Source organism: Pyrus communis, chromosome 5 (genome assembly GCF_041283825.1).
Source record: "Pyrus communis isolate YQ-2024b chromosome 5, ASM4128382v1, whole genome shotgun sequence".
Lineage (NCBI taxonomy): Eukaryota > Viridiplantae > Streptophyta > Magnoliopsida > Rosales > Rosaceae > Pyrus > Pyrus communis.
Window position 1 is genome coordinate 11,326,462 of NC_142569.1, and position 22,257 is coordinate 11,348,718.

Below are 22,257 nucleotides of genomic sequence, written 5' to 3' on the forward strand. Positions count from 1 at the left end.
GGTTCACATATCGAAAGCATGGATCCCTTCATGCATAGCAAAACATTCATAAGCATCACTCATGTCAATCAACATAAACATCATACATTCCAACACATTCATACATAAACATCATACATTCCAACACATCCATACATAAGCTAACTGTACTTTGAAAGGGTTCAACATATGTAGTGTCATTTGACACTTACTACAATGTGCCTCGACACTTTGCCCTTATTCTTACCAACCAAGTGATGAAATGTGAAGAAAGAACTCATCTTCATGCCACTAATGAGGTGATGAAATGTACAACCTGTACTCTCCTTCATGCCATCAACCAGGTGATAAAATGTACAACCTGTACTCTAATATCATTTGGCAACTTGCCACTCATGCCACCAACCATGTGAAGAAAGAACTCATTTTCATGCCACCAACGAGGTGATGAAATGTACAACTTGTACTCTCCTTCATGCCACCAACCATGTTATAAAATGTACAACCTGTACTCTAATATCATTTGGCAACTTGCCACTCATACCACCAACCAGTTGAAGAATAAACTCATTTTCATGCCACCAAACAAGTGATGAAATGTACAACTCGTACTCTCCTTCATGCCACCAACCAGGTGATGAAATGTACAACCCGTACTCTAATATCATTGGGCAACTTGCCACTCATGCCACCAACCATGTGAAGAAAGAACTCATCTTCATGCCACCAACGAGGTGATGAAATGTACAACATGTACTCTCCTTCATGCCACCAACCAGGAGATAAAATGTACAACCTGTACTGTAATAACATGTGGCAACTTGCCACTCATGCCACCAACCAGGTGAAGAAGGAACTCATTTTCATGCCACCAAACAGGTGATGAAATGTACAACTCGTACTCTCCTTCATGCCACCAACCAGGTGATGAAATGTACAACCTGTACTCTAATATCATTGGGTAACTTGCCACTCATGCCACCAACCAAGTGAAGAATGAACTCATCTTCGTGCCACCAACCAGGTGATGAAATGTACAACCCGTACTCTAACATCATTTGGCAACTTACCACTTATGCCACCAACCAAGTGAAGAAGGAACTCATCTTCGTGCCACCAATTAGGTGATGAAATGTACAACCCGTGCTCTAATATCATTTGGCAACTTGCCACTCATGCCACCAACCAGGTGAAGAAGGAACTCATCTTCGTGCCACAAACCAAGTGATGAAATGTGATGAAAGGTGATAAAAGAACTCACATTCATACCACTAACCAAGTGATGAAAACAACTCACCATTCATTCCACCAACTAGAAGACGAGTGGTACAACTTGTACATGTGAACTCCTAGCATTCATAAATAATCAAAAACTCTCAAGCTTTACAACTCAGCTAAGGGAGCACTTATGCCTAACAAGAGTTATAGTCACCAACAAAGTCTTATTGCAAGCCAACAACGGCTTCAGTGCATGGTATACGAGATCAAGCTCTTCAGCCCTCTTACATCTGCTTCAGACATTTCTCCTTTGTAACAATGCAAACACTACAGCTCGTAGAAAGCTTCACACACTCTTGATCAAGACTGTTCGAAGCAAATTCAATTTATATAGTTCATTCAAACCTTCAACTACTACAAGGTGTGGCTTGCATCACAATCTCTTGCTCAACAGTGTGGAAGCAAAATTTGTATATGTTGTCTCTCCCACATTTTCAAATTTCTAATTTTCCAAAAAAGAAAAAAAAGAACAAAAAAAAAAAAGGAAATTCAACAACTTCAACAAATGTCAAAAGCCTCACACACTCTTGATCAAGATAGTATGAAGCAAAATCAATTTATGGTTTGAACAAAAACTTCAACAAGTGAAGGGCAACAACAATTCTCAAAAGCTTCACACACTCTTGATCAAGATAGTGTGAAGCAAAATCAATTTATGGTGCCAACAAAAGCTTCAACACGTGAAGGGCAACAACAATTCTCAAAAGCTTCACACACTCTTGATCAAGATAGTGTGAAGCAAAACCAATTTATGGTGCCAACAAAAGCTTCAACAAGTGAAGGGCAACAACAATTCTCAAAAGCTTCACACACTCTTGATCAAGATAGTGTGAAGCAAAACCAACTTATGGTGCCAACAAAAGCTTCAACAAGTGAAGGGCAACAACAAATGTCAAAAGCCTCACACACTCTTGATCAAGATAGTGTGAAGCAAAATCAATTTATAGTGCCAACAAAAGCTTCAACAAGTGAAGGGCAACTACAATTCTCAAAAGCTTCACACACTCTTGATCAAGATAGTGTGAAGCAAAATCAATTTATGGTGCCTAACAAAGCTTCAACACAAAAGCTTCACCTACAAAGTTTCAACATCAAACAAAGCTTCATCAATGGAGAGCAACTACAATTCTCAAAAGCTTCACACACTCTTGATCAAGATAGTGTGAAGCAAAATCAATTTATGGTGCCCAACAAAGCTTCAACACAAAAGCTTCACCTACAAAGTTTCAACATCAAACAAAGCTTCATCAATGGAGAGTAACTACAATTCTCAAAAGCTTCACACACTTTTGATCAAGATAGTGTGAAGCAAAATCAATTTATGGTGCCCAACAAAGCTTCACCTACAAGGCTTCACCTACAAAGCTTCAAAACAAAAGCTTCACCTACAAAGTTTCAACACAAGAGCTTCACCTACAAAGCTTCAATACAAAAGCTTCACCCACAAAGCTTCAACACAAAAGCTTCACCTACAAAGCTTCAACACAAAAGCTTCACCTACAAAGTTTCAACACAATAGCTTCGCCTACAAAGCTTCAACACAAAAGCTTCACCTACAAAGCTTCAATACAAAAGCTTCACCCACAAAGTTTCAACACAAAAGCTTCACCTACAAAGCCTCAACACAAAAGCTTCACCTACAAAGCTTCATTAATGGAGAACAACTACAATTCTCAAAAGCTTCACACACTCTTGATTAAGATAGTGTGAAGCAAAATCAAGTCATGGTGCCCAACAAACCAATCGGTATAGATTCTATTTTTAGTTTCCTTTTGCTTTATCAATTTACCTTACTTATTTGAACCAAATGCAAGATCCAATATTGCATTGTTAACAAAATAAATTACATGAAATTGAAGCTTTCTCTAATTGAGAAATCTATTTTTGTTTAAGTAGTGTTACAAGTTTTGTGTTTATTTTTGTCCCAACAGGTGGCCTTAAAAGGAATCAAGTATGCAGGGGAATGGTAGGATCAACATATCAAAGGTAGAGATCGACTCCTTCTCTGATGTTAAACTTCTACTGTGATGTTTTTTATTATTAAAATTTGGTAAAATCATTGCTTATCATAAACCTTATCACAATACCAAATAACAAGGAGAGAGATGAAAAATAGAGAGGTGTACATTTGAACGTATGTTAACTTTGGAGATTTTGGTAATGTTCATGAATTGTGGTGTTAGTGCATCTCTAATTGTTTTTTTTTCCACGTTGCTGCATATTGTTTATAGTTAAATGATTTGTATTTGGGGTCTTCCAAATTCTTTAACTGTTACTCTATATGAAGTGTTATTAATTTTTGATTCGTTGGTTTCAAATCTTTTGTTTCGCTGTGTCTATCTTTTTTCCTCCCCTTCAATACACCAAAAGATGTGCCCTTTTCTGTAATGTTCTTACCATGCCTCTCTTCTTATTTTCTCTGTTATGACTCTTAATAAGTTGCTGAGCTATTTGGGTATGTTTTTGTGCTCACGTCTCAGGTTTTAGACATTACCTTGTATGACAGGATGTTTCTTTAATTATTCTTTTTTATCTTTTCAGTTTGGCCAAGATGATTTCTCTTTTTCTTTCGATTCAATAAAAGAGGGCATTTTAAACTTTTGTGATGTTTTGGTATATATGTTTTCACGAAGGGCCCTGAAGAAATATTATAGGACCAATTTCAGGAATCACATCATGCAATTTATTTTCAAATCACTACAGTTGTTGGGCATGTTTTCTTGGTTTGGAGATAGTTTTGAGAAATAATATGTGTAGTAATTTTACTACTTCCCAAAGTTTATCAGATCGTTTCTTTTTAAATTTTCTTATTGCTTGTCAGTCTTAATTTTTTTTCTTTCTTGCAATTCTGAATTATTTCAAACTAGGAATGTAAAGAGACTATTTTTTACAACATTGTTGAGAGTGTTGTTGAAGCTTTTAAAAGAGAAGTGTTCTTTGTTTTGCTGAAAATTCTTGCAGATTTTGGTGTTTAATTTTATTTGAATTTTTTTAATTTTATCAAAGAATGCTTTGGTTAGTAGCCACTTTTATTCATTGGGTTTTTATTCGAATTTATAACACCAAGGGTATAGGTGAATGATGAAGCAATTTGTTTCGTTTAGGAGACAGTGGTTTTAAGATTATGGGCCTTTTAATTCAAGTTGAGCAATTTCAATTTCTTGAATTATTGAATAATTTATATGAATGATATGGAGTTGGTTTGAATGATTTATGTGAATTTACATTTAGACTTTTTGGAATGTGGGTTTTAATTTCAGTAATTCCAAATTTTTTCTTGGTCTGTATCTGTACCCGTCTCCCTTCTTTATCGTTTATGAAGCTTTTTAATTTCAGTGATTACCCAAGTTATTTAGTTTTGACTCTGTTGGTTTTTTATTTACTGATTTTTTTAATAAAGTCGTGTATTTAATTGAGTTGTAATATACAAATTCTTGCTGGATTAAGGGTTTATGTGTGTGACGATTACAGAACTACAATTCGTTACAGAACTACAATTCGATTGAGAGCGTCAGTCTTTTCATCCTTGAGTTGTTCTCAGAGCATCTGCTTTATCAGTGTTTCCCTGCCTTCTTTTGTCCAGGCTGAAGCAATTGTGTTGCTGACCTTCTCCCACATTCCACCACCACGCAGGTAGACTTTTCCTAACACGTGAATTACCGTCATCTCAAGCTATGTTGTATTTTTCACAATACTCACTTTGAAAAGGTATATTCTATAGCTTCGTTCTATTTCGTATGGAAATTAGTGAATGGTTTGTTGTTTTTAGGTTTTTTTATTTTTTATTTTAATGGATTTTTTGTATAATCAATTTATTGTTTTAACTTGATAAGCGTAACTCATACCTTTGCAACCTGTCCTACATTGGCATCAAGTTTGATATTCATTTCTGTATTGCAGCTTCAGATTATTCTAGAGCCATAGTTATGGAAGGAAAATGGATTTTCCGCCTATGACACCCAAGAAAGGTTGTAGTCTTCTCTTTCTTTGTTAATATATTAAGAAATGATTTCCTAAGCATTCTTCTTTAAACTTATTCATTCAAAGTGTGGGAAGGTTGTTGATAATCTCATTGACCCTGGCCTTTGTTGCCGACACAAGTGGTTGGTGCGAAAATAGTTAAGCACACAAATTAACCCTCTTGTTGTCAAATTGTAGTAAGGATGCAAGTAGGGATCGTTCTAGACCGGAGATTAGGAGGGCTTGCTAAAACCTCTAAACTGACTCAAAAACATAAAAACAAAGTTAAAAACGTTCACAAAGACTCAAAGGACTCAAAACAAGTTCAAAAGACTCAAAATTGCCTAAAAACACTAACTAGGCAGTTTCTGACCTTAAACCCAATTTTGGACGAATTTAAGATTATGGCTTGATTCAAAACATTTTAAAATATAAACTAAACAGATTCTAAGCACTAAAGAACAAGAAAGTAAAGGGGGGTTTTGATTTAACGAAAATTGAAATAACAAAACAAGTTAATATACTAGGCAGATTTGTAAAACGAATTCCTTGAAAACAAGATAATGGATGGATTAGTTAGAGGTCCATTCTCCACACATGACACATTTGTATATGAATCGATTCTCCAATTGATTTTCACTAACTATGATGCTCAACACCCCAAGTTAACCGTGATGCACTAATTAACTCTCAAATTTTCCTTATGTTATTGAATTGGATGATGCATGCGACAATTCAAATCATTCTCCAATGGTTCTCAACATGAATGCATAGAAGAGATACAATGAGAGATCATTATGCTCTATGAAAATTATAAGTGTTGACGAGGCAATTGTAACTATGAATGCATGATACTCTTGCCAAGAATTCAATTAACACGGTTGTGACTAGCAACCTTCACTACTGATGTTTATAAACTTGTGACGATTAGGTGAAACTCGTTTATAAACTAGCATCGAGTTTAAGCATGAAGACTAAGTATGCATCCCTAATCAACATACAAAAACAAGTTTTTAATGAACAGATAATTGAATTGCAATCACAACTTAACAAATCACAACTGGAAGAAATCAGTTCATATTTCAAACATGTTCATGGCTTCAAACTTTCCCCTAACTAATTAGGGGTTTAGCCACTCATGATTACAACAAACTTAGAGAGTAATAACAAAGTAAACATTGAAAACAAGAATCGAAGTACACCTAAAAATTCCAACAACTCAATCTTGAATTGTATGAACGTTTAAGCCTCTTCTCCTCTAGTTGCTGCGGCACAAGGGGTTTTGGTGAGTTTTGGGGGTTATGGATGATGTAGAATGATGTGTTTAGGGTAGGGATGGATGTAGGGGAAGGCAAGGAGTGTTTTTGGGCAGAAAATATGAAGAATGGTGAAGTATGGCTGTGTTAGAGAGAGGGAATGAATTTCTGGCGTGAATGAATGTGTATGAGAGGTGTCCCTTTGTGTATGAATGCATGGGTTTTTATAGGGGGAATGGGAGAATATGTGGCTGATTGTTTAAGAGTGCATGTGGCTCTTATGATTGAGAGTGCATGTGGCTGAAATAATGATGGAAAAACAGCTAGGAAAAGAATGATTAAAGAGGGAATGCATGTGGAAGTGTGGCTGCAATGAAGGAGAAAAGCTGAAAATGTTGAATGGGAGTGCACGGCAAAGGGATGTTCTAGGTGATGGGTGCATGTGAGTGAATGATTAAAGAGTGAATGCATGTGGAAGTGTGGCTGCAATGAAGGAGAAAAGCTGGAAATGTTGAATGGGAGTGCACGACAAAGGAGAGAAACATAAGGGGACACACGGCATGGTTTTGTGTTAGGTGATGGGTGCATGTGTTTGAATGATTAAAGAGTGAATGGTGGCTGCAATAATGAAGGAATAATGTCATGGTGGCTGAAATGTGGTGCAATGATGGAGGAATAAGTGCATGTGGCTGCATTGGTGGTGAATGTGCACGGCAAAGAAATCTGAATATGGCTTGGGTGATTAATCCATGGGAGAGACAGCTAGGGGGGGAGGAATATATGCATGATGGTGCATGAATTATATAATGAAAAGTGAATGATTAATGCTCTAGTGTTAGGACAAAGGTGCGGCTGAAATGGTGGAAGGTGTGTGGCTACTTCAAGTAGGAATCCTTGTGACATCAACTCTTCAATTTCGTCCATTCCTTTTGCTCCAAGTATAAGCTATCCATTCCAAGTCCAATTTTGCTCCAAAATACTCCAAAATGCATCTTTTTGCTTCCTTAGCCATATGAACCTAAAAACACACGAAAATGGCTTAAACGACTAAAACAACTATGAATTAACAATATAAATGCACGAAAACAAGCTAAGTAAGTCGCCTAAATATGCTCCTATCAGTGGTGGAGATCCCTAATCACTTTATGTAAGTTATGTCTTTGTCTGTGTGCACATTTCACACTGAGTTGCTAATGGGATGGTTCTTTAACTAGACAATTGTTTCCCGAAATATGTATTCATGAATCTTATGTTTTCAGTAATTCTTTTGTGTTGCCATGTGATCTTCAAACAGATGCACCTGCATTCTTTTCCAGATTTATGGAACATAGAGAAAAGTTCCAGGTTTTCCATTTTCTTTGTTAACAAAGATAATTGTTGCTTATTGTTTTCCTTGGCTATCCTACTTTTAGTGTAGGTTGTGGGAAAATTCCCAAATTACTGCTTAGGATATTAGAATAGGCATCCTAATTCTCTTTTTCTTCCATAAATATATGTTCGATTGGAAAATAGTCCAGTGTCCTCCTTACCTACTCATTGTTATAGACTAACCAGAGTGTCAGAGTGTTTAGTCGATCCTTTCTATGACTTTTTGTGAAGTGAGCAGATCAAGCTCCACTCTCAACCTGGTCAGTCTTCAATCTACCAGTTACTTTAATGTCCTGTCTTCTAATTTGTTTTTGTTCAGGATTTCAAAATTAATGTCTAATTTCTACCATTTTCATTATTGTTCTATTATTTTAAGCTACATATGAAGTTTTAAGTGTTATACATGTTAGGTAGAATTAAGAAGTGAAATAGGTCCTCTTGAGAATGCAGGGGATAATTCTATGGGTATTTAACTTGGTTTTTAGTTTGATTGTTTGGCTATAACATAAAATCTCAATACTTACATTTACAATATTAGAATGCATTGATCTAAACAAGATACTATTAAACACTGAAAAAAGTCTCTCTAACTGGTATAAAACCAGATTCTTTTCCACCGAAAAAAAGACTATGTATCTTTTCCACCGAAAAAAAGACTATGTAACCATACTTTATCCTTTTTATATTTATAGTATAAACCTGTTGATGTATAAATTAATTGCATGTATTTTAATATTTCTTTTTTTTTTTTCTTGCCTAGGTTGCTTTCTTGACAATCAAGAGTACTGGACGGAAACTTTAGGTGCTTCAGTGAACTTTTATTTTTTCCCTTCCTAGGTTGCTTTTTCGTTTTTTTTTTTTTTTTTTTTTTATTGTTGAAGACACAAAAGTTCCACGATTGTTTGTATGTGGACTGTATCAATTAAATCTTTTGTTTGTTAAGATCTTCTAACATTTTTAATGTGAATAATATTAATCGTCTGTGGCATAATTTTTATTACAATTTCTAATCTCGCAGCAATGCGTGGGGTATCAATTTCTAGTTGACAACTAGACTCCAATTGGAGATCACGGAAGGCAAGATTGGACCCGTAAATACATTATCGGAGAAATCTAACTGGAGGATGCTGCTCAGATTGGACAAGGACGGTGGCAGCTCCCCATTAAGAAAATTGGAAGCCAAGAACAAGTACGTGAGGTCGGTACAGTGGCCAAGCTCAGAAGGGATTGAAGAGTTTAAGGAATTCATTCCAAGATCAAGGGACTGAAGCTCCCTGAGTTGACCAATGTTTGCTGGAATTTTTCCTTCAAATAGATGGTAAGTGTTGCATTCCTCTAAAAAAAATTGTTAGGTTGATGATGTGGCACACATGTGAGTACGACATATTTAATTCAAGGTATGTGTTGACACCAAATCTAACGTAGGGTGCAAATTTGGATATTAGTTTTAGGTTTCATATTGACGAAATTCTCATGTAGAACCCATGGTTTGTTATATTCAGTTAACCTAGTTAAGAGATTACATTGCATTGAACTGTGGCTAAAAAGTATATCGCATTTGCACGTTTTAAAGGTGAACTCATAGTTAAACAGTTTTTATTGTGGAGCAAAACTTCGGGAATTGATCTAACCTGGATGTGTAATTGAGTTTATGCATTTTAATGATTAAACTGATAAATATTTCAACCACATATGGATTTAAAATTGTATTATCTTTTAGCCTCTATCTGCCACAAAAGTTACGGACAAAAATTCACAATACATAGAATTGTGGTAAAAAAGTATATTGTCCTTGCACGGTTTATAAACTCATAGGTAAGCAGTTTTTATTGTTGACCAAAACTTCGGGAATTGATCCAATCTGATGTATTTTAATGATTAAATTCATAAATATCTCGACCGTATATGAATTTAATATAGTAATATCTTTTAACCTTTATATTGGTATTTGTGGCAAAAAAATGGGTACCTCCATGAGAAAATTTTGTAGATTGATGAATATTTTCAATCTGAATATTTATTAGATATCAGAAATTATACGCCTATTCGTGAAAGTCTAAGTCAATGCCATGTACAATATTTGTTAAGATATATTTAGCGAACTGTCATTAGCACTCTAAAAATCTCATTCTACATTTTGCACAAGTGTTTTTTTCTTACTAATTATAGAAAGTTTGGAGTGCCAAATGTGTATGTTTCATTCATGACTTGGAATAGTATTAGTAAAGTCACACAAGCCAATCAACTTGTTGGCAAGTGGCCCTTTACTACAATGACGAAAAAGTGTTGTGCTCTTACATGATGGCATGGGTTCGAATTCTGTCAGTGACTAATCTAACATCTAACTTACTAATGCTATCGCTCGACTCAAAAAAAAAAAAAAATCGAAATGTATGTAGTGGATAAACACAATTTCAAATTTTAATTAAACTCACATAACAACGATAAATAGAGGCATTATCACAACTTAGGGTGGTGAGCAATCCCATTAAAATAGAACTTAATATATACATATTAAAGACAAAAACAAATTGATGCAAAATCTCTCGACGACTAGTACTATTCCAAGTCATACATGAAACATACACATTTCTCCCTTCATGCCACTTGGTTATAAGCAAACATCATGCATTTACTAATACTATTCCAAGTCATGCATGAAATCTACACATTTGTCTCTTCATGCCACTTGGTTATAAGTAGGGGTGGTTCGGTATGGGATACCATACCGAAACTAGTATCCCGAATCCCAAACCAAAAATTTTCAGGACGGGAATTTGAAGACCAATCCCAAACCAAATTTTCGGGAATCCCAAATTTCGGGAATCTCGAAATATTTTTGGGATTTTGGGACAAATCGGGAATCCCAAATTGAAATATGAAATTATGAATTGTTCTTCAAATATATAATTCAAGAACACATTCATGAACTAGGAATTTCATTTCATTCACACTACCATTTAATTGAACACTGGCATGCCTGACTGTTTTTATCATAGTCAAAATTCAAATTAATTAAACCCTTTTTGCAATATGTTGAGAGACAAAAGAATCAAGCCTTCTAAAATCATCAGCCATGGCAGCAGCAATAATAAAATCCACATAAATATCAAACAAAACATGAAAAATATGCAAGGTGTAGGGCATTCCAGGTTGCAGAGCATGAATTAGAAACTACTAGCATCAATTATAAAAGAATAATATATATAGAATAATTAATATTATATATTTTTGGTTCGGTATGGGATTCCCGAAATATCGAGAAGCCAATCCCGAATCCCATACCGAAATTTTAGGATCGGTTCGGGATAGCATCCCGAAAATTTCGGGAATTTCGGTTTGGGAAATTTTTGGTTTGGGATCGGGATTTTTTCGGTTTGGTTCGGGATTTTTGGAAATTTTTTCCACCCCTAGTTATAAGCAAACATCATGCATTTACTAATACTATTCCAAGTCATGCATGAAATCTACACATTTGTCTCTTCATACCACTTGGTTATAAGCAAACATCATGCTTTGTTTACTAATTAGTATTACTACTATTCAGCTTGTATCATGACCGTTTTCTTTCTGATATTCATACGCCTAAGATATTGTAAGAAATAATGTTGATTATTCAAAACGAATCAACAACTAGTTGCACAGGGTCACAGTCAGTGATACTCCGAACTTGATAAAGAAAGAAGAAAAAAAAGGAAGTTGACTTCCAAACTAAAATAAAATGTATATAAATATAGAAAATTGTTATTAGCACTCCAAAAATCTCTTTTGGCTCTCCAAATTTTCTATAATTAAAAATAAAAATACACTTGTATAGAGTGTAGAATGAGATTTTTGGAGTGCTAATAACAATTCCGTAAATATATCTTAACAAATATTGTACATGGCATTGACTTAGACTTTCGCGAATAGACTTATAATTTCTAGTAAATATCTAATAAATATCTAGATTGAAAATATTCATCGATCTACAAATTTTTCTCATAGAGGTACCCATTTTTTTGCCACAGATACCAATATAAAGGCTAAAAGATAATACGATATTAAATTCATATGTGGTCGAGATATTTATGAATTTAATCATTAAAATGCATAAGCTACATTCAAGTTAGATCAATTCCCGAAGTTTTGGTCAACAATAAAATTGTTTACCTATGAGTTCACCTATAAAACGTGCAAAGGTGATATACTTTTTAACCACAATTCTATGTATTGTGAATTTTTGTCCACAACTTTTATGACATATAGAGGCTAAAAGATATTACAATATTAAATCCATATATGGTCGAAATATTTATCAGTTTAATCATTAAAATGCATAAACTCAATTACACATCCAAGTTAGATCAATTCTCGAAGTTTTGCTCCACAATAAAAATTGCTTAGTTATGAGTTCGTCTATAAAATGTGAAAGACGATATACTTTTTAGCCACAGTTCAATGTAATGTGAATTGTTGTCCACAACTTTTGTATCTAACAAATATTCACGGTTAAAAATATTCATTGATTTTCCAAAAGTTATCATGGACGTACCCATTTTTCTACCACAGATAGAAGTATAGAGGCTAGAAGATTCTCATTTAATTGAAACATACCAAACTCATTAAACACTCTAACCAGAAGCTCATACCAATTATTAAGCTAGTTAGTGCTCTAGAAATTTAGAGATGTCAAATATGAAGAAAAGGTAGAGGAAGAGGCTTGGATGACTACGGAGGAGTAGATGGGGGTGCAGAATGACAAGCATGGGAGATGGAAGGATTTTTTGAAGAGAGAGAGAAGGGGATTTGCTCCATGGAGATGATTGACTGGTTAACGTTTTATTTTTTTATTTTTAAGTAGATTGAGTTGGGTGTAAAAAGAAGTCTGATCGAGTTGAGTTTTGATAAGTAAGGGTGGTTTCGAAAATAATGTTGGGTGTAAATAGATAATGATAGATAAATCAAATACAATGTGGATATAAAAAGTAAGCTGGGTGTTGAGATATAAAATATGGGTTCAAATAAAATTTCTCATTCAAAATTCAAGTCATTTTAGCAGAGTTTAAGTCTAGCATCGTGTGGGTTAAGACATGGAAACGTGTCACATGCAAACACAACAAACAAAAAGATAAGAACATCTAGAAGAGTGCAGCAGATGTTCCGACGATTGATTTTCAAATAAAGCAAGCAGCAGCAGCAGCAAGTGAACCGAGTTGATCATGTCTTTACCAAAACATTGCAAAATCAAGTAACAATTAATCAGATTAAATTAACTAGAAATTCAAATGGAAAAATTTGTAAACATTTTCACTCGACAAAATTAGCCAATTGGACGAAATGGACAAATTTGTCAAATGCCCATGGAAATTCAAAATTCAGGAACCACAAACATATGCATATAATAAAAGGTAAACAAAAAACAGAAAAATCTTACGACCAAAAAGACAAAGGAAATTCAGAAAAACTTGCTTTCTGGTAGCTTCTCGGAAGCCGACCCAATGAAGCTTTCGGGGGGCCCGGCAGCGGCAATCCACTGAGCTTATTGGAAGTCAGAGGCAGCAGAAGATTAAAGGCATTACGCGTCCTTTAATGGTCATGTGCGAAATTCCAAGAGTAAAGAAAGGATTATAAACTCTGCATGCACCTCCAAAGTTGTTATTAGCTCCGATTTATTTTTGCCTTGGACAAAGGGAAAAAGTAACAGATCATCATGCAACTCAAAACCATGACGTTTCATTATATGCTCCTGCTGCTGTCCGCATTGCCACTGATCAAAACGACGTCAATATCTCCAGGAAAACAAGCAGAATCACTCATCAAATGGAAGGACGACTTGTCTTCATCATCATGGCCACCTTCGCTACTCAATTCATGGTCCCTCACCAACATCAACAGCCTCTGCAACTGGACTGCCATTGTCTGCACCAAAACCAACAGAGTATCCAAAATAGACCTCTCCAATATGCAAATTACTGGAACGCTCGCTCTCATCGATTTTTCTCTATTTCCGAATCTCACCCACTTCAACCTGAGTGGCAACTATTTCCGAGGGCCTATACCATCTGCCATTGGAAATCTCTCCAGGCTCACAACTTTGGACTTCGGCAACAACCAATTCTCTGGCCCAATTCCGGACAGTATGGGTTTGATTTCTGGTCTTCAATATATTGACCTGAGTTCGAATGTTCTGCAAGGGAAAATTCCACCCTCTACAGGCAAACTTAGGGAGCTCCAGTTCCTTGATCTTTCATACAACTCCCTAAACTCTTCTATCCCTTCTGAGCTTGGTATGTGCACAAACCTCACCTACTTGTCCCTGTCTTACAATAAACTCAACGGGGAACTGCCTCTGTCCTTGTCCAATCTGAAAAACCTCGTTCAATTGCATTTGTCTAATAATCTATTTATTGGTCAAATCCTTCCTTCTCTGGTCTCCAATTGGACGAAATTGGTTTATTTGTACCTTTATAAGAATAGCTTCAGCGGAACCATTTCAGCAGAAATTGGGCAGTTGACACAATTGCGGTCTCTAAGCCTTCATTCCAACAAATTCAGCGGAGAGATTCCTCAGAGTCTAGGCAAATTGACTATGCTTCAGGTACTCTATTTGTCCTGTAACCACTTGACAGGAGAGATTCCTCAGAGTCTAGGCAAATTGACTCTGCTTCAGAGACTCTATTTGTTCGATAACCACTTGATAGGAGAGATTCCTCTAAGTGTAGGCAATTTATCTCGGCTTCAGGAACTCTATTTGTTCAGTAACAACTTGACAGGAGAGATTCCTCTAAGTCTAGGCAATTTATCTCGGCTTCAGGAACTCTATTTGTTCAGTAACAACTTGACAGGAGAGATTCCTCAGAGTCTAGGCAAATTGATGCAGCTTTATAAACTCTATTTGGCCAATAACCACTTGACAGGAGAGATTCCTCAGAGTCTAGGCAAATTGACTCAGCTTCAGCTACTCTATTTGTCCGATAACCACTTGACAGGAGAGATTCCTCAGAGTCTAGGCAAATTGACTCAGCTTCAGCAACTGTATTTGTCCGATAACCACTTGACAGGAGAGATTCCTCAGAGTCTAGGCAAATTGACTCAACTTCAGGGACTCACGCTCCCCAATAACCACTTGACAGGAGAGATTCCACAGAGTCTAGGCAAATTGACTCAGCTTAAGCTACTCTATTTGTCCGATAACCACTTGATAGGTGAGATTCCTCAAAGTCTAGGAAATTTATCTCGCCTTAAGAGACTCGATTTGTCTGCTAACAACTTCACAGGAATGATCCCACGGATTTCAGGTATGTTGGACCCCAAACTTCTTTCATTGTCTAATAACAATTTGACAGGGGTTATACCAAGTTTTCTGTTTCTCGCCGTAGGTTTAACAGGTTTGGAATACTTGAATCTCAGCAGCAATTCACTATCGGGTGCAATACCATCAGAATTGCGCATGCTCACAGAATTAGACGTTTTCAATGCCTCACACAATCATCTCTCAGGCGAAATCCAATCAGCATTAGCTAACCTGTTGACTCTAAATATAAGTATGTATGACTTTTCATATAACAACTTAACAGGGCCATTCCCAACTTGTGGCATTTTCAATAAGGTCCCAACAAGTGCTTTTGTTGGTAACCATGGCTTGTGGAGTCGTGCAGAAGGACCAACTGAATGTAAGTCCTCCAGTACAAATTCCAAAAGTGCTAAGAAGAATATAGTATCTATTTTCCTTTATTCCTTTCTGGGTTTCATAGTAACTGCAATTTCCATTGCTGCTCTCTTTCTCATGTTTGGTAAGAGGTCCACGATCCGGCCTCAGGTAATCAAAACTTCTCAAAACTTTGAGAATTTTGAAGCAATGATATTGCAAGAGGAAGTAAAATTTACGTTTGCAGAAGTTGTGAAAGCTGTAGATGACTTTCATGAGAAATACTGCATTGGTGAAGGAGGTTTTGGAAAGGTTTACAAGGCAGAGCTCCAATCAGGCCAAGTTGTTGCAGTTAAGAGGCTTAACACGGACGACTCTAATGACGTTCCAGCGATCAATCTTCAAAGTTTTCATAATGAAATCCGAACTTTGACAACTATCCGGCATCGAAACGTCATAAGGCTATATGGCTTTTCTACAAGGAAGGGTTGCATATTCTTGCTTTATGAATACTTAGAGAGAGGCAGCCTCGGAAAAGCATTGTATGGGGTAGAAGGGGTCACTGAACTTGGCTGGCCAACAAGGGTAAAAATTGTGCAAGGACTTGCTCGTGCACTTTCTTACTTGCACCATGACTGCTCACCACCAATTGTGCATCGTGATGTAACCATCAATAATGTATTGCTCAAGCAGGATTTCGAGCCCCGACTCTCAGATTTTGGAACAGCAAAACTGTTGAGTATTGATTCATCCAACTGGACCAACATTGTTGGTTCGCTAGGATACATGGCCCCAGGTAATGTAAAAATTTTATTGTTGTGCAACTTTGTACTATCTTTTGTAGAGTTGACATATTTTGTTCTCTTTATACGCAGAGCTTGCATATATTATGCAGGTGACGGACAAGTGTGATGTTTATAGCTTCGGAGTGGTGGCACTAGAAGTCATGATGGGAAGGCACCCCGGGGATATGTTGGAGTCCCAACTATCAGAATCATCAACGTCAATGAAAGGAAATGCAGACTTGCTTCTAAAAGATGTGTTAGATCAACGACTAGAGCCTCCAGCCAATGAATTGGCAAAGGCAGTGATGCTTGTAATGAGTATAGCATTGGCTTGTATACGAACGCGTCCTAGGTTGCGTCCGACAATGCATTTTGTGTCACAGAATCTATCAGCTCAGAGTCTTCCTTGCCTTCCTGAGCCATTTGGTATGCTTACCATCAACAAGCTATCGGCCCTGCAAAACTAGAAGAAAATAGAGAACATGCAGCTCCAACTTCACATTAGAATTCTTGCTACGAGCAATCTATCAAATAAGGAAAAGTTATGGAATTTTATTTTATTTTTTAATTTTTTTCTTAATGTTGACAACAAACTTCATAAACATGTAATTGATATCTGCACCAATCTGATTACTAGAGTGTTGCAAATTGTGTTTGGTAATGTGGAATTCGTACTTGCATATATAACCAGTTACACACAAGTGTTATGTTGAGATACTTTCTTTTTTGGTTTGATTTTCCTATTTGTCGTAATTGATATTGTGATTGTAATTATCTCTATCAACGATTTACATAGCAGTAGTTTAGGGACCACTAAAAAATGTGTCCACACTTCGCTGCGGGGATTGAATGTATTAGTCGGAACATGCATGAATAGTTTCTACACAAAGTAACTGAAATGATGGTATAGTACCTAAGAACCAATGAAGTGATACTTTGCTTGCTATACATGGATAGGCGTACTATAAGAAACATTCATTTGCATATCGTATTGTGTCACCAATATTATACCCATAGTTTCAAGTAATCACCCACTGCCCCCAACGATGCTCCTGTAGAGACTAGGATCCAAAACAGAAGAATACCATGATTTAACAACTTACGATTTGGATGACAAGGAGTGAGGCAGCGCATGCAATGAAGCATATCAGTTTTGTGCAGAAGATCTGCAATATACTAGGACTGATGAACAAAGATACCTTGATGAAAATCACAAAAGGAAAATAGAAAAGTACGAGACACAATACTTGAGCATTTGGCAGGAATAGCAAGCTCGTGAAAAAATTGCTAACCGTCTTATAAATTCAATTGTCAAACGTTATAATGTAACCCAAGACAAAGATAAAGCACATAGTTTGTTTACAAATCAAAACGAAGTGCTGCCATAATGTGCAACTGAAAAAATGCTTCTTAATGCGCCTTGCAAGAAATGAATGCAGTTCGAAAACACCACAGAAATCTTTACCACCCCAATCTTACTAAATAGAAGCATAAATGGACAGGATCCCTCCCTAATTTTGTAACAGAAATTCTAACAAAGAATATCATGCTCCAAGGGCCTTGATTTATCTTTGGCAAAAATATGTACACTGCAAGTTTAGTTCAAACGAAACAAATACGCGTGTAAAGTAAAAGGCATCAACGCTACATGCACTGCTTTACAACCATCTCAAGTTGTTGACACAACGCTTAAAATATTTGAGACTCAGATTTTCATACAAACAGAACACCTGACCTAAACAATAACCGAAGTTATGGTATCTGAATTTAGCAGGCAGACGCTTTGCAAAGCTTTCTTCAATATCATCTCATATTCCCTTTTCATCTTTCCTATATGATACAGTAAACTGTTCAAATTCAGACGTAAATAAGACAATCTGCCACACTGTACTATTATAGTTGCTCGTCCTGAGCAATAATGCAAGTGCAACTGCTCTTAATCGAGAACTTCATCAAATAAACAATAATAAAATCTAATGTAACCTGTCAAAAATACAATGATATCTTGCAGCATGTAATTGATGCATCTTTTGTTCAATGAAATCATTTGCTTGGCTAAAAAAGTTAAAATACAATGATATCCAATTTATGAGAAATCATGCAGAAGCAAATGTAACTGATAATGGAATCATGAATGCGAATGAGACACAAACTTGCCAAAAAGAAAACCTATTATAGCGTGCAAAGGTACTCTCATCGTATTTTTTTATTGCATCATCCATTTCGCAACAGATTTAAAAAAGTCTGTTTGAAAAAGCTTTTGCTATATGATTTGGTTTTGCGAAAAAAAATAAAGAAACAATTACTGAAAAGACAGAATAATGGCATAGTAATGGCAAAAAACACTCCTCAACAATGCACATGAACATGTGAGTTGAAATTTTGAAACATTCGACAACAAAAGGAAAGAAGCAAAATTAGAAGAAAAGAAGGAGATGCTCACTTAAAAGGAAAGAAGAAACAATACCAGGCTTCTTCTCTTAGGCATCCAGAATTCCATAGCCGACTCCTTCAATCTTAAACATATTTAAAATACAAAATGGAAAAAACCTCGAAGAAATCATCCCATAGAATTAAATCATCCAAGTAAAATTAGACCATACACAAAGAGAAATGAAGGCAGTTTAATCTGACTTAATCAGTGACTTACTGAATAATCTTTGAATTTGTCCCACGCAAGCGTTCGACTTCAACCCCCATCCTCGTTGCCCCTGTAATATGTAGACATAAAGAAAAAAAAAAATCAACTTTAAGTTATCAATCAAATCATTTGCTTGGCTAAAAAAGTTAAAATACAATAAATATATTCAAATCCAATTTATGAGATATCATGCAAAAGCAAATGTAAATGATTACAGAATCATGAATGCGAATAAGAAACACAAACTTGCCAAAAAGAAAACCCATTATAGTGTGTCAAGATACTCGTAGCATATAGTGTCAAGATAACTGCAACAAAAAGTTCCATCCAATGACTTAACTCTCAGATCAAACAAAAGCTGTCGCTTCATAACTTCCAATTTCAGTTCCCTACCAGCCTCAGTGAGCATTTCACCAATTTCAATCTCTACCTAGAACTTTTATACTTATCACTGTGGTAGAATTGGGAAAGAAAAAAAAATACTCAAATTCAAGTCAAGAAAATGCAAATCCGTATTTCTAACACTGAACTGATCAAAGAGAAAACTAAAAGCATAATCCTCGTACGACGGAAATCTCACTATGCTAATACAAATTCAAATCAAGAAAATGCAAATCCGTATTTCTAGCATTGAACTGGTCAAAGAGAAAACTAAAAGCATAATCCTTAAACCGTACAACGGCAATCTCACTATGCTAAAACAACCATCAATTTCTTGAATAATGTCCATAGTGCATACCGAGAGGGAACTGTAGAGCCTGGTACATTTGATTAATTTCATCTGTGAAAACAAATCTTTCTTTTATTCTCTCTTAAACTAACCTTTATAAATATACCAATGATAAGTCAATAGTCAAAATCCTCATATAATAATTTTTCATTGATACTAAGCCAAAAGATAGATAGTCAAACATATAATGGGCAGAAAATTAAGAGTAAAATATCCAAACCTCAAGAATATAATTGTATTACACCAAAAGATGCAAACTTAATTAAAAGTCCTGCCAAAGGAAAGTCAAAAACTAAAAGTCAACAAAAATGAAATCTAACAAAAGATTTAGTGCTAAAAGAAGTAACGCATACAATTAACCTATTTTATAATGAATCCAATTCATAAATATTTGGAGTGTAGGTGTTTCTTCCTAACAACACACCCAAAATATAATTCTTTAGTAGATTTAATTCATTCCATACATAATCGTGCTAGGGTTATTGTGTTGCCCTCTTTGTGTTCTTCTCTGAATATATATGGAACCAAACCTATGAACTGTCTATCCAACTCAATACACAAAAAACAAATTAAAAATCAAGAAGTACAAACCAAGCATTATTAAAATAGGTAAAACTTAGACATTGCTCATATGCAAAGCAAAAGTACAATTTGCCCTACCAACTTGTTGAACACAAAAATACACAGATTTGAGCTTTTACCTCAACGAAAGTGAAAAATGGGAACATTCTGCAGCAGAGTGAATTGGGCCAGCGACAGAGAAAACCCAGTTGAGAGAGAAAGACTACATAAATACCACTATGAAAACCATAACATTTTCAGATAGTCCATTAGCTAGAACAAATCATCACACTAATGGCAGACAAACCCAGAAAAAGACATTAATTAGTTATACCAGAATTACTAAGACTTGACAGTAAAAGATTTTATTTACATGGACAGTTTGTATCCGGAAACTATAAAACTTTATGTATGTTTTAGAAGGTCATTTTTTGTTCTTATCCGTAATGTAGTACAATGTTTGAAATCTCAATGTGAAATTTTATCTGGGCATGTAATCACAAATTATAGCCAAACAGCATATATAAAAACAAAAAAGTGCAGAAATTTTGAATGATTCGTGTATGGCTCACCACATCTAATTCGATTATAATAGCCCTGCATCTCAAATGATTCGTGTATGGCTCGCCACATCTAATTTGATTATAATATCCCTGCATCTCAAATGATTCGTGCATGGCTCACCACATCTACCCAAAGTGTTCATACATTTATATACTTGTATTATAATTCCAAGCAAAAAAAAAAAAGTAATAAAATAGCAGCAGATAGAGAATATAATGTCCAAATCTCTCAACAGTCTGCATACCTGGTAGAGCCTTTAGCAACAAAGTGTTTAGATTTCTGCGTACATCCCAATAATATCAATCAATTTTTTCCTCTGTATTTAAAGTAATTACAAATCCAAAACTAATAATAATAAAATTAAAAAAAAAAAAAAAAAGAGAAATAAATTAAAAGTTGAGATCGATGAACACCGTACCTTGAAAATGGTAACCATGCAGAGCTCTTCGAGCACGATCCCAATTCGCTTGCTGTAGACTAACGACACAGAAGAACATAACCTTCCATCCTAATTTCATAAGTTTCTCAGTAAACAAAAAAGGCAAAAAGATTGAAAGAAACATCATATGTCAGGTATGTTTCCCTTTGAGATACAAATAATTGACATTAGCAAAAGAAAAATGGACTTGCAAAAATATAAACCTTCTTGAGCTCAGCTTACATTCTTGATTTCCTCTTGATGACTTGCACATTCAAAAATCAGGGGTACAGAAAACCTTCAAAATGATAAATAAAAAAAAATTATGTCCTCCATATCATATAACGTAGTAACGAAAGAAGCAATGCAAAACAGTCTCTAAGAACCAAGTTAGCATCCATAGGCACACCCCAACAGTCTCAAGAATTTTGTTCCAAGTATAGTGTACCTTTCATTTTCAAAATAAAACGTCTTCATGTCATGTACCAAGTAAATGATAACATAAAGTATCATTTTCAATCTACAGAATTTTGTAATCAAACCCATATGTATATATATATATATACACACACACACATATACATACATACAAGTTGAAAAATCAACTATTTCCCTAGTACTAACAAAATTAGTAGTGTATATAGTACACTTTTGGTTTTGGAGGAGGAAGCAACCATACCCTGAATATATATAAGCACACTTTTGGATTTGCAATTTCTTCTTGGATACTAAAATTGCTGGGTAAAACATACTTGAACCATTTCACTGACGAAGTTGAAACCTCCAAGGTCCATAATGGATCCAGCTAGCAAATATTCGCTAATGGGCTGTCAAGTTTTGGTATGAAGGAAGCAGAATATGACCATTAAGTACGATCATAGCATTAAGTTTTCTCTATAAGTTTGGAAATATATGTACATGCGTATGTACTTATAAATGTATGTATCAGATCGGTTGTCCAGCGCAAGCAAAGGCAATGCCACCACAGGTTGCAGATACAATAAGACCACCAAATCTGATATTAATCTACAATGAAACCAGTAGATGAGTTCAAATCAGCATTTTTTGTTAAGAGAAGACCAATGAA

The 22,257-nt window shown here is 35.5% G+C and overlaps 2 protein-coding genes across 22 annotated transcripts in view; one reads left to right on the forward strand and one right to left on the reverse strand.

Annotated features, from left to right (window-relative positions):
- The first annotated feature begins 13,533 nt into the window (after positions 1-13,533).
- On the forward strand, positions 13,534-18,862 carry LOC137726942 (uncharacterized). 2 transcript variants are annotated; one of them, XM_068465895.2, is made up of 3 exons: positions 13,534-15,121; positions 15,203-16,267; positions 16,347-18,862. In XM_068465895.2, exons 1-3 carry the CDS (start codon positions 13,534-13,536, stop codon positions 16,721-16,723), a joined length of 3,030 nt encoding a protein of 1,009 aa, XP_068321996.2. In that variant the 3' UTR covers positions 16,724-18,862. The 2 variants fall into 2 exon arrangements, with proteins under 2 accessions (XP_068321996.2, XP_068321995.2); XM_068465894.2 differs by having other exon boundaries at positions 13,534-16,267.
- Positions 17,801-22,257, reverse strand: part of LOC137724756 (uncharacterized) — a 57,075-nt gene continuing 52,618 nt past the window's right edge. For 2 of the 20 annotated variants that reach the window (XR_015962624.1, XR_015962623.1), the window contains exons 6-15: positions 22,101-22,196; positions 21,850-21,997; positions 21,414-21,468; positions 21,171-21,260; positions 20,997-21,031; positions 20,329-20,425; positions 19,291-19,678; positions 18,907-18,967; positions 18,700-18,772; positions 17,801-18,103 (exon numbers count right to left, since the gene is read on the reverse strand). Coding sequence is in view for 7 of the 20 variants with exons in the window: in XM_088694340.1 (XP_088550466.1) it covers positions 18,737-18,765; positions 18,907-18,967; positions 20,329-20,425; positions 20,997-21,031; positions 21,171-21,260; positions 21,414-21,468 (367 nt within the window). In the remaining 13 variants the exon portion in view is untranslated. The other 18 variants (XR_015962625.1, XR_015962626.1, XM_088694343.1 and 15 more) reach the window with 18 other exon arrangements.

Excerpts from the sequence above, each read along its gene's own strand:
- LOC137726942 (XM_068465894.2), top strand. The coding sequence starts at position 13,534 with ATGCAACTCAAAACCATGACGTTTCATTATATGCTCCTGCTGCTGTCC. Across the intron at positions 16,268-16,346 it reads GCTAGGATACATGGCCCCAG|AGCTTGCATATATTATGCAG; the intron begins GTAATGTAAAAA and ends CTTTATACGCAG.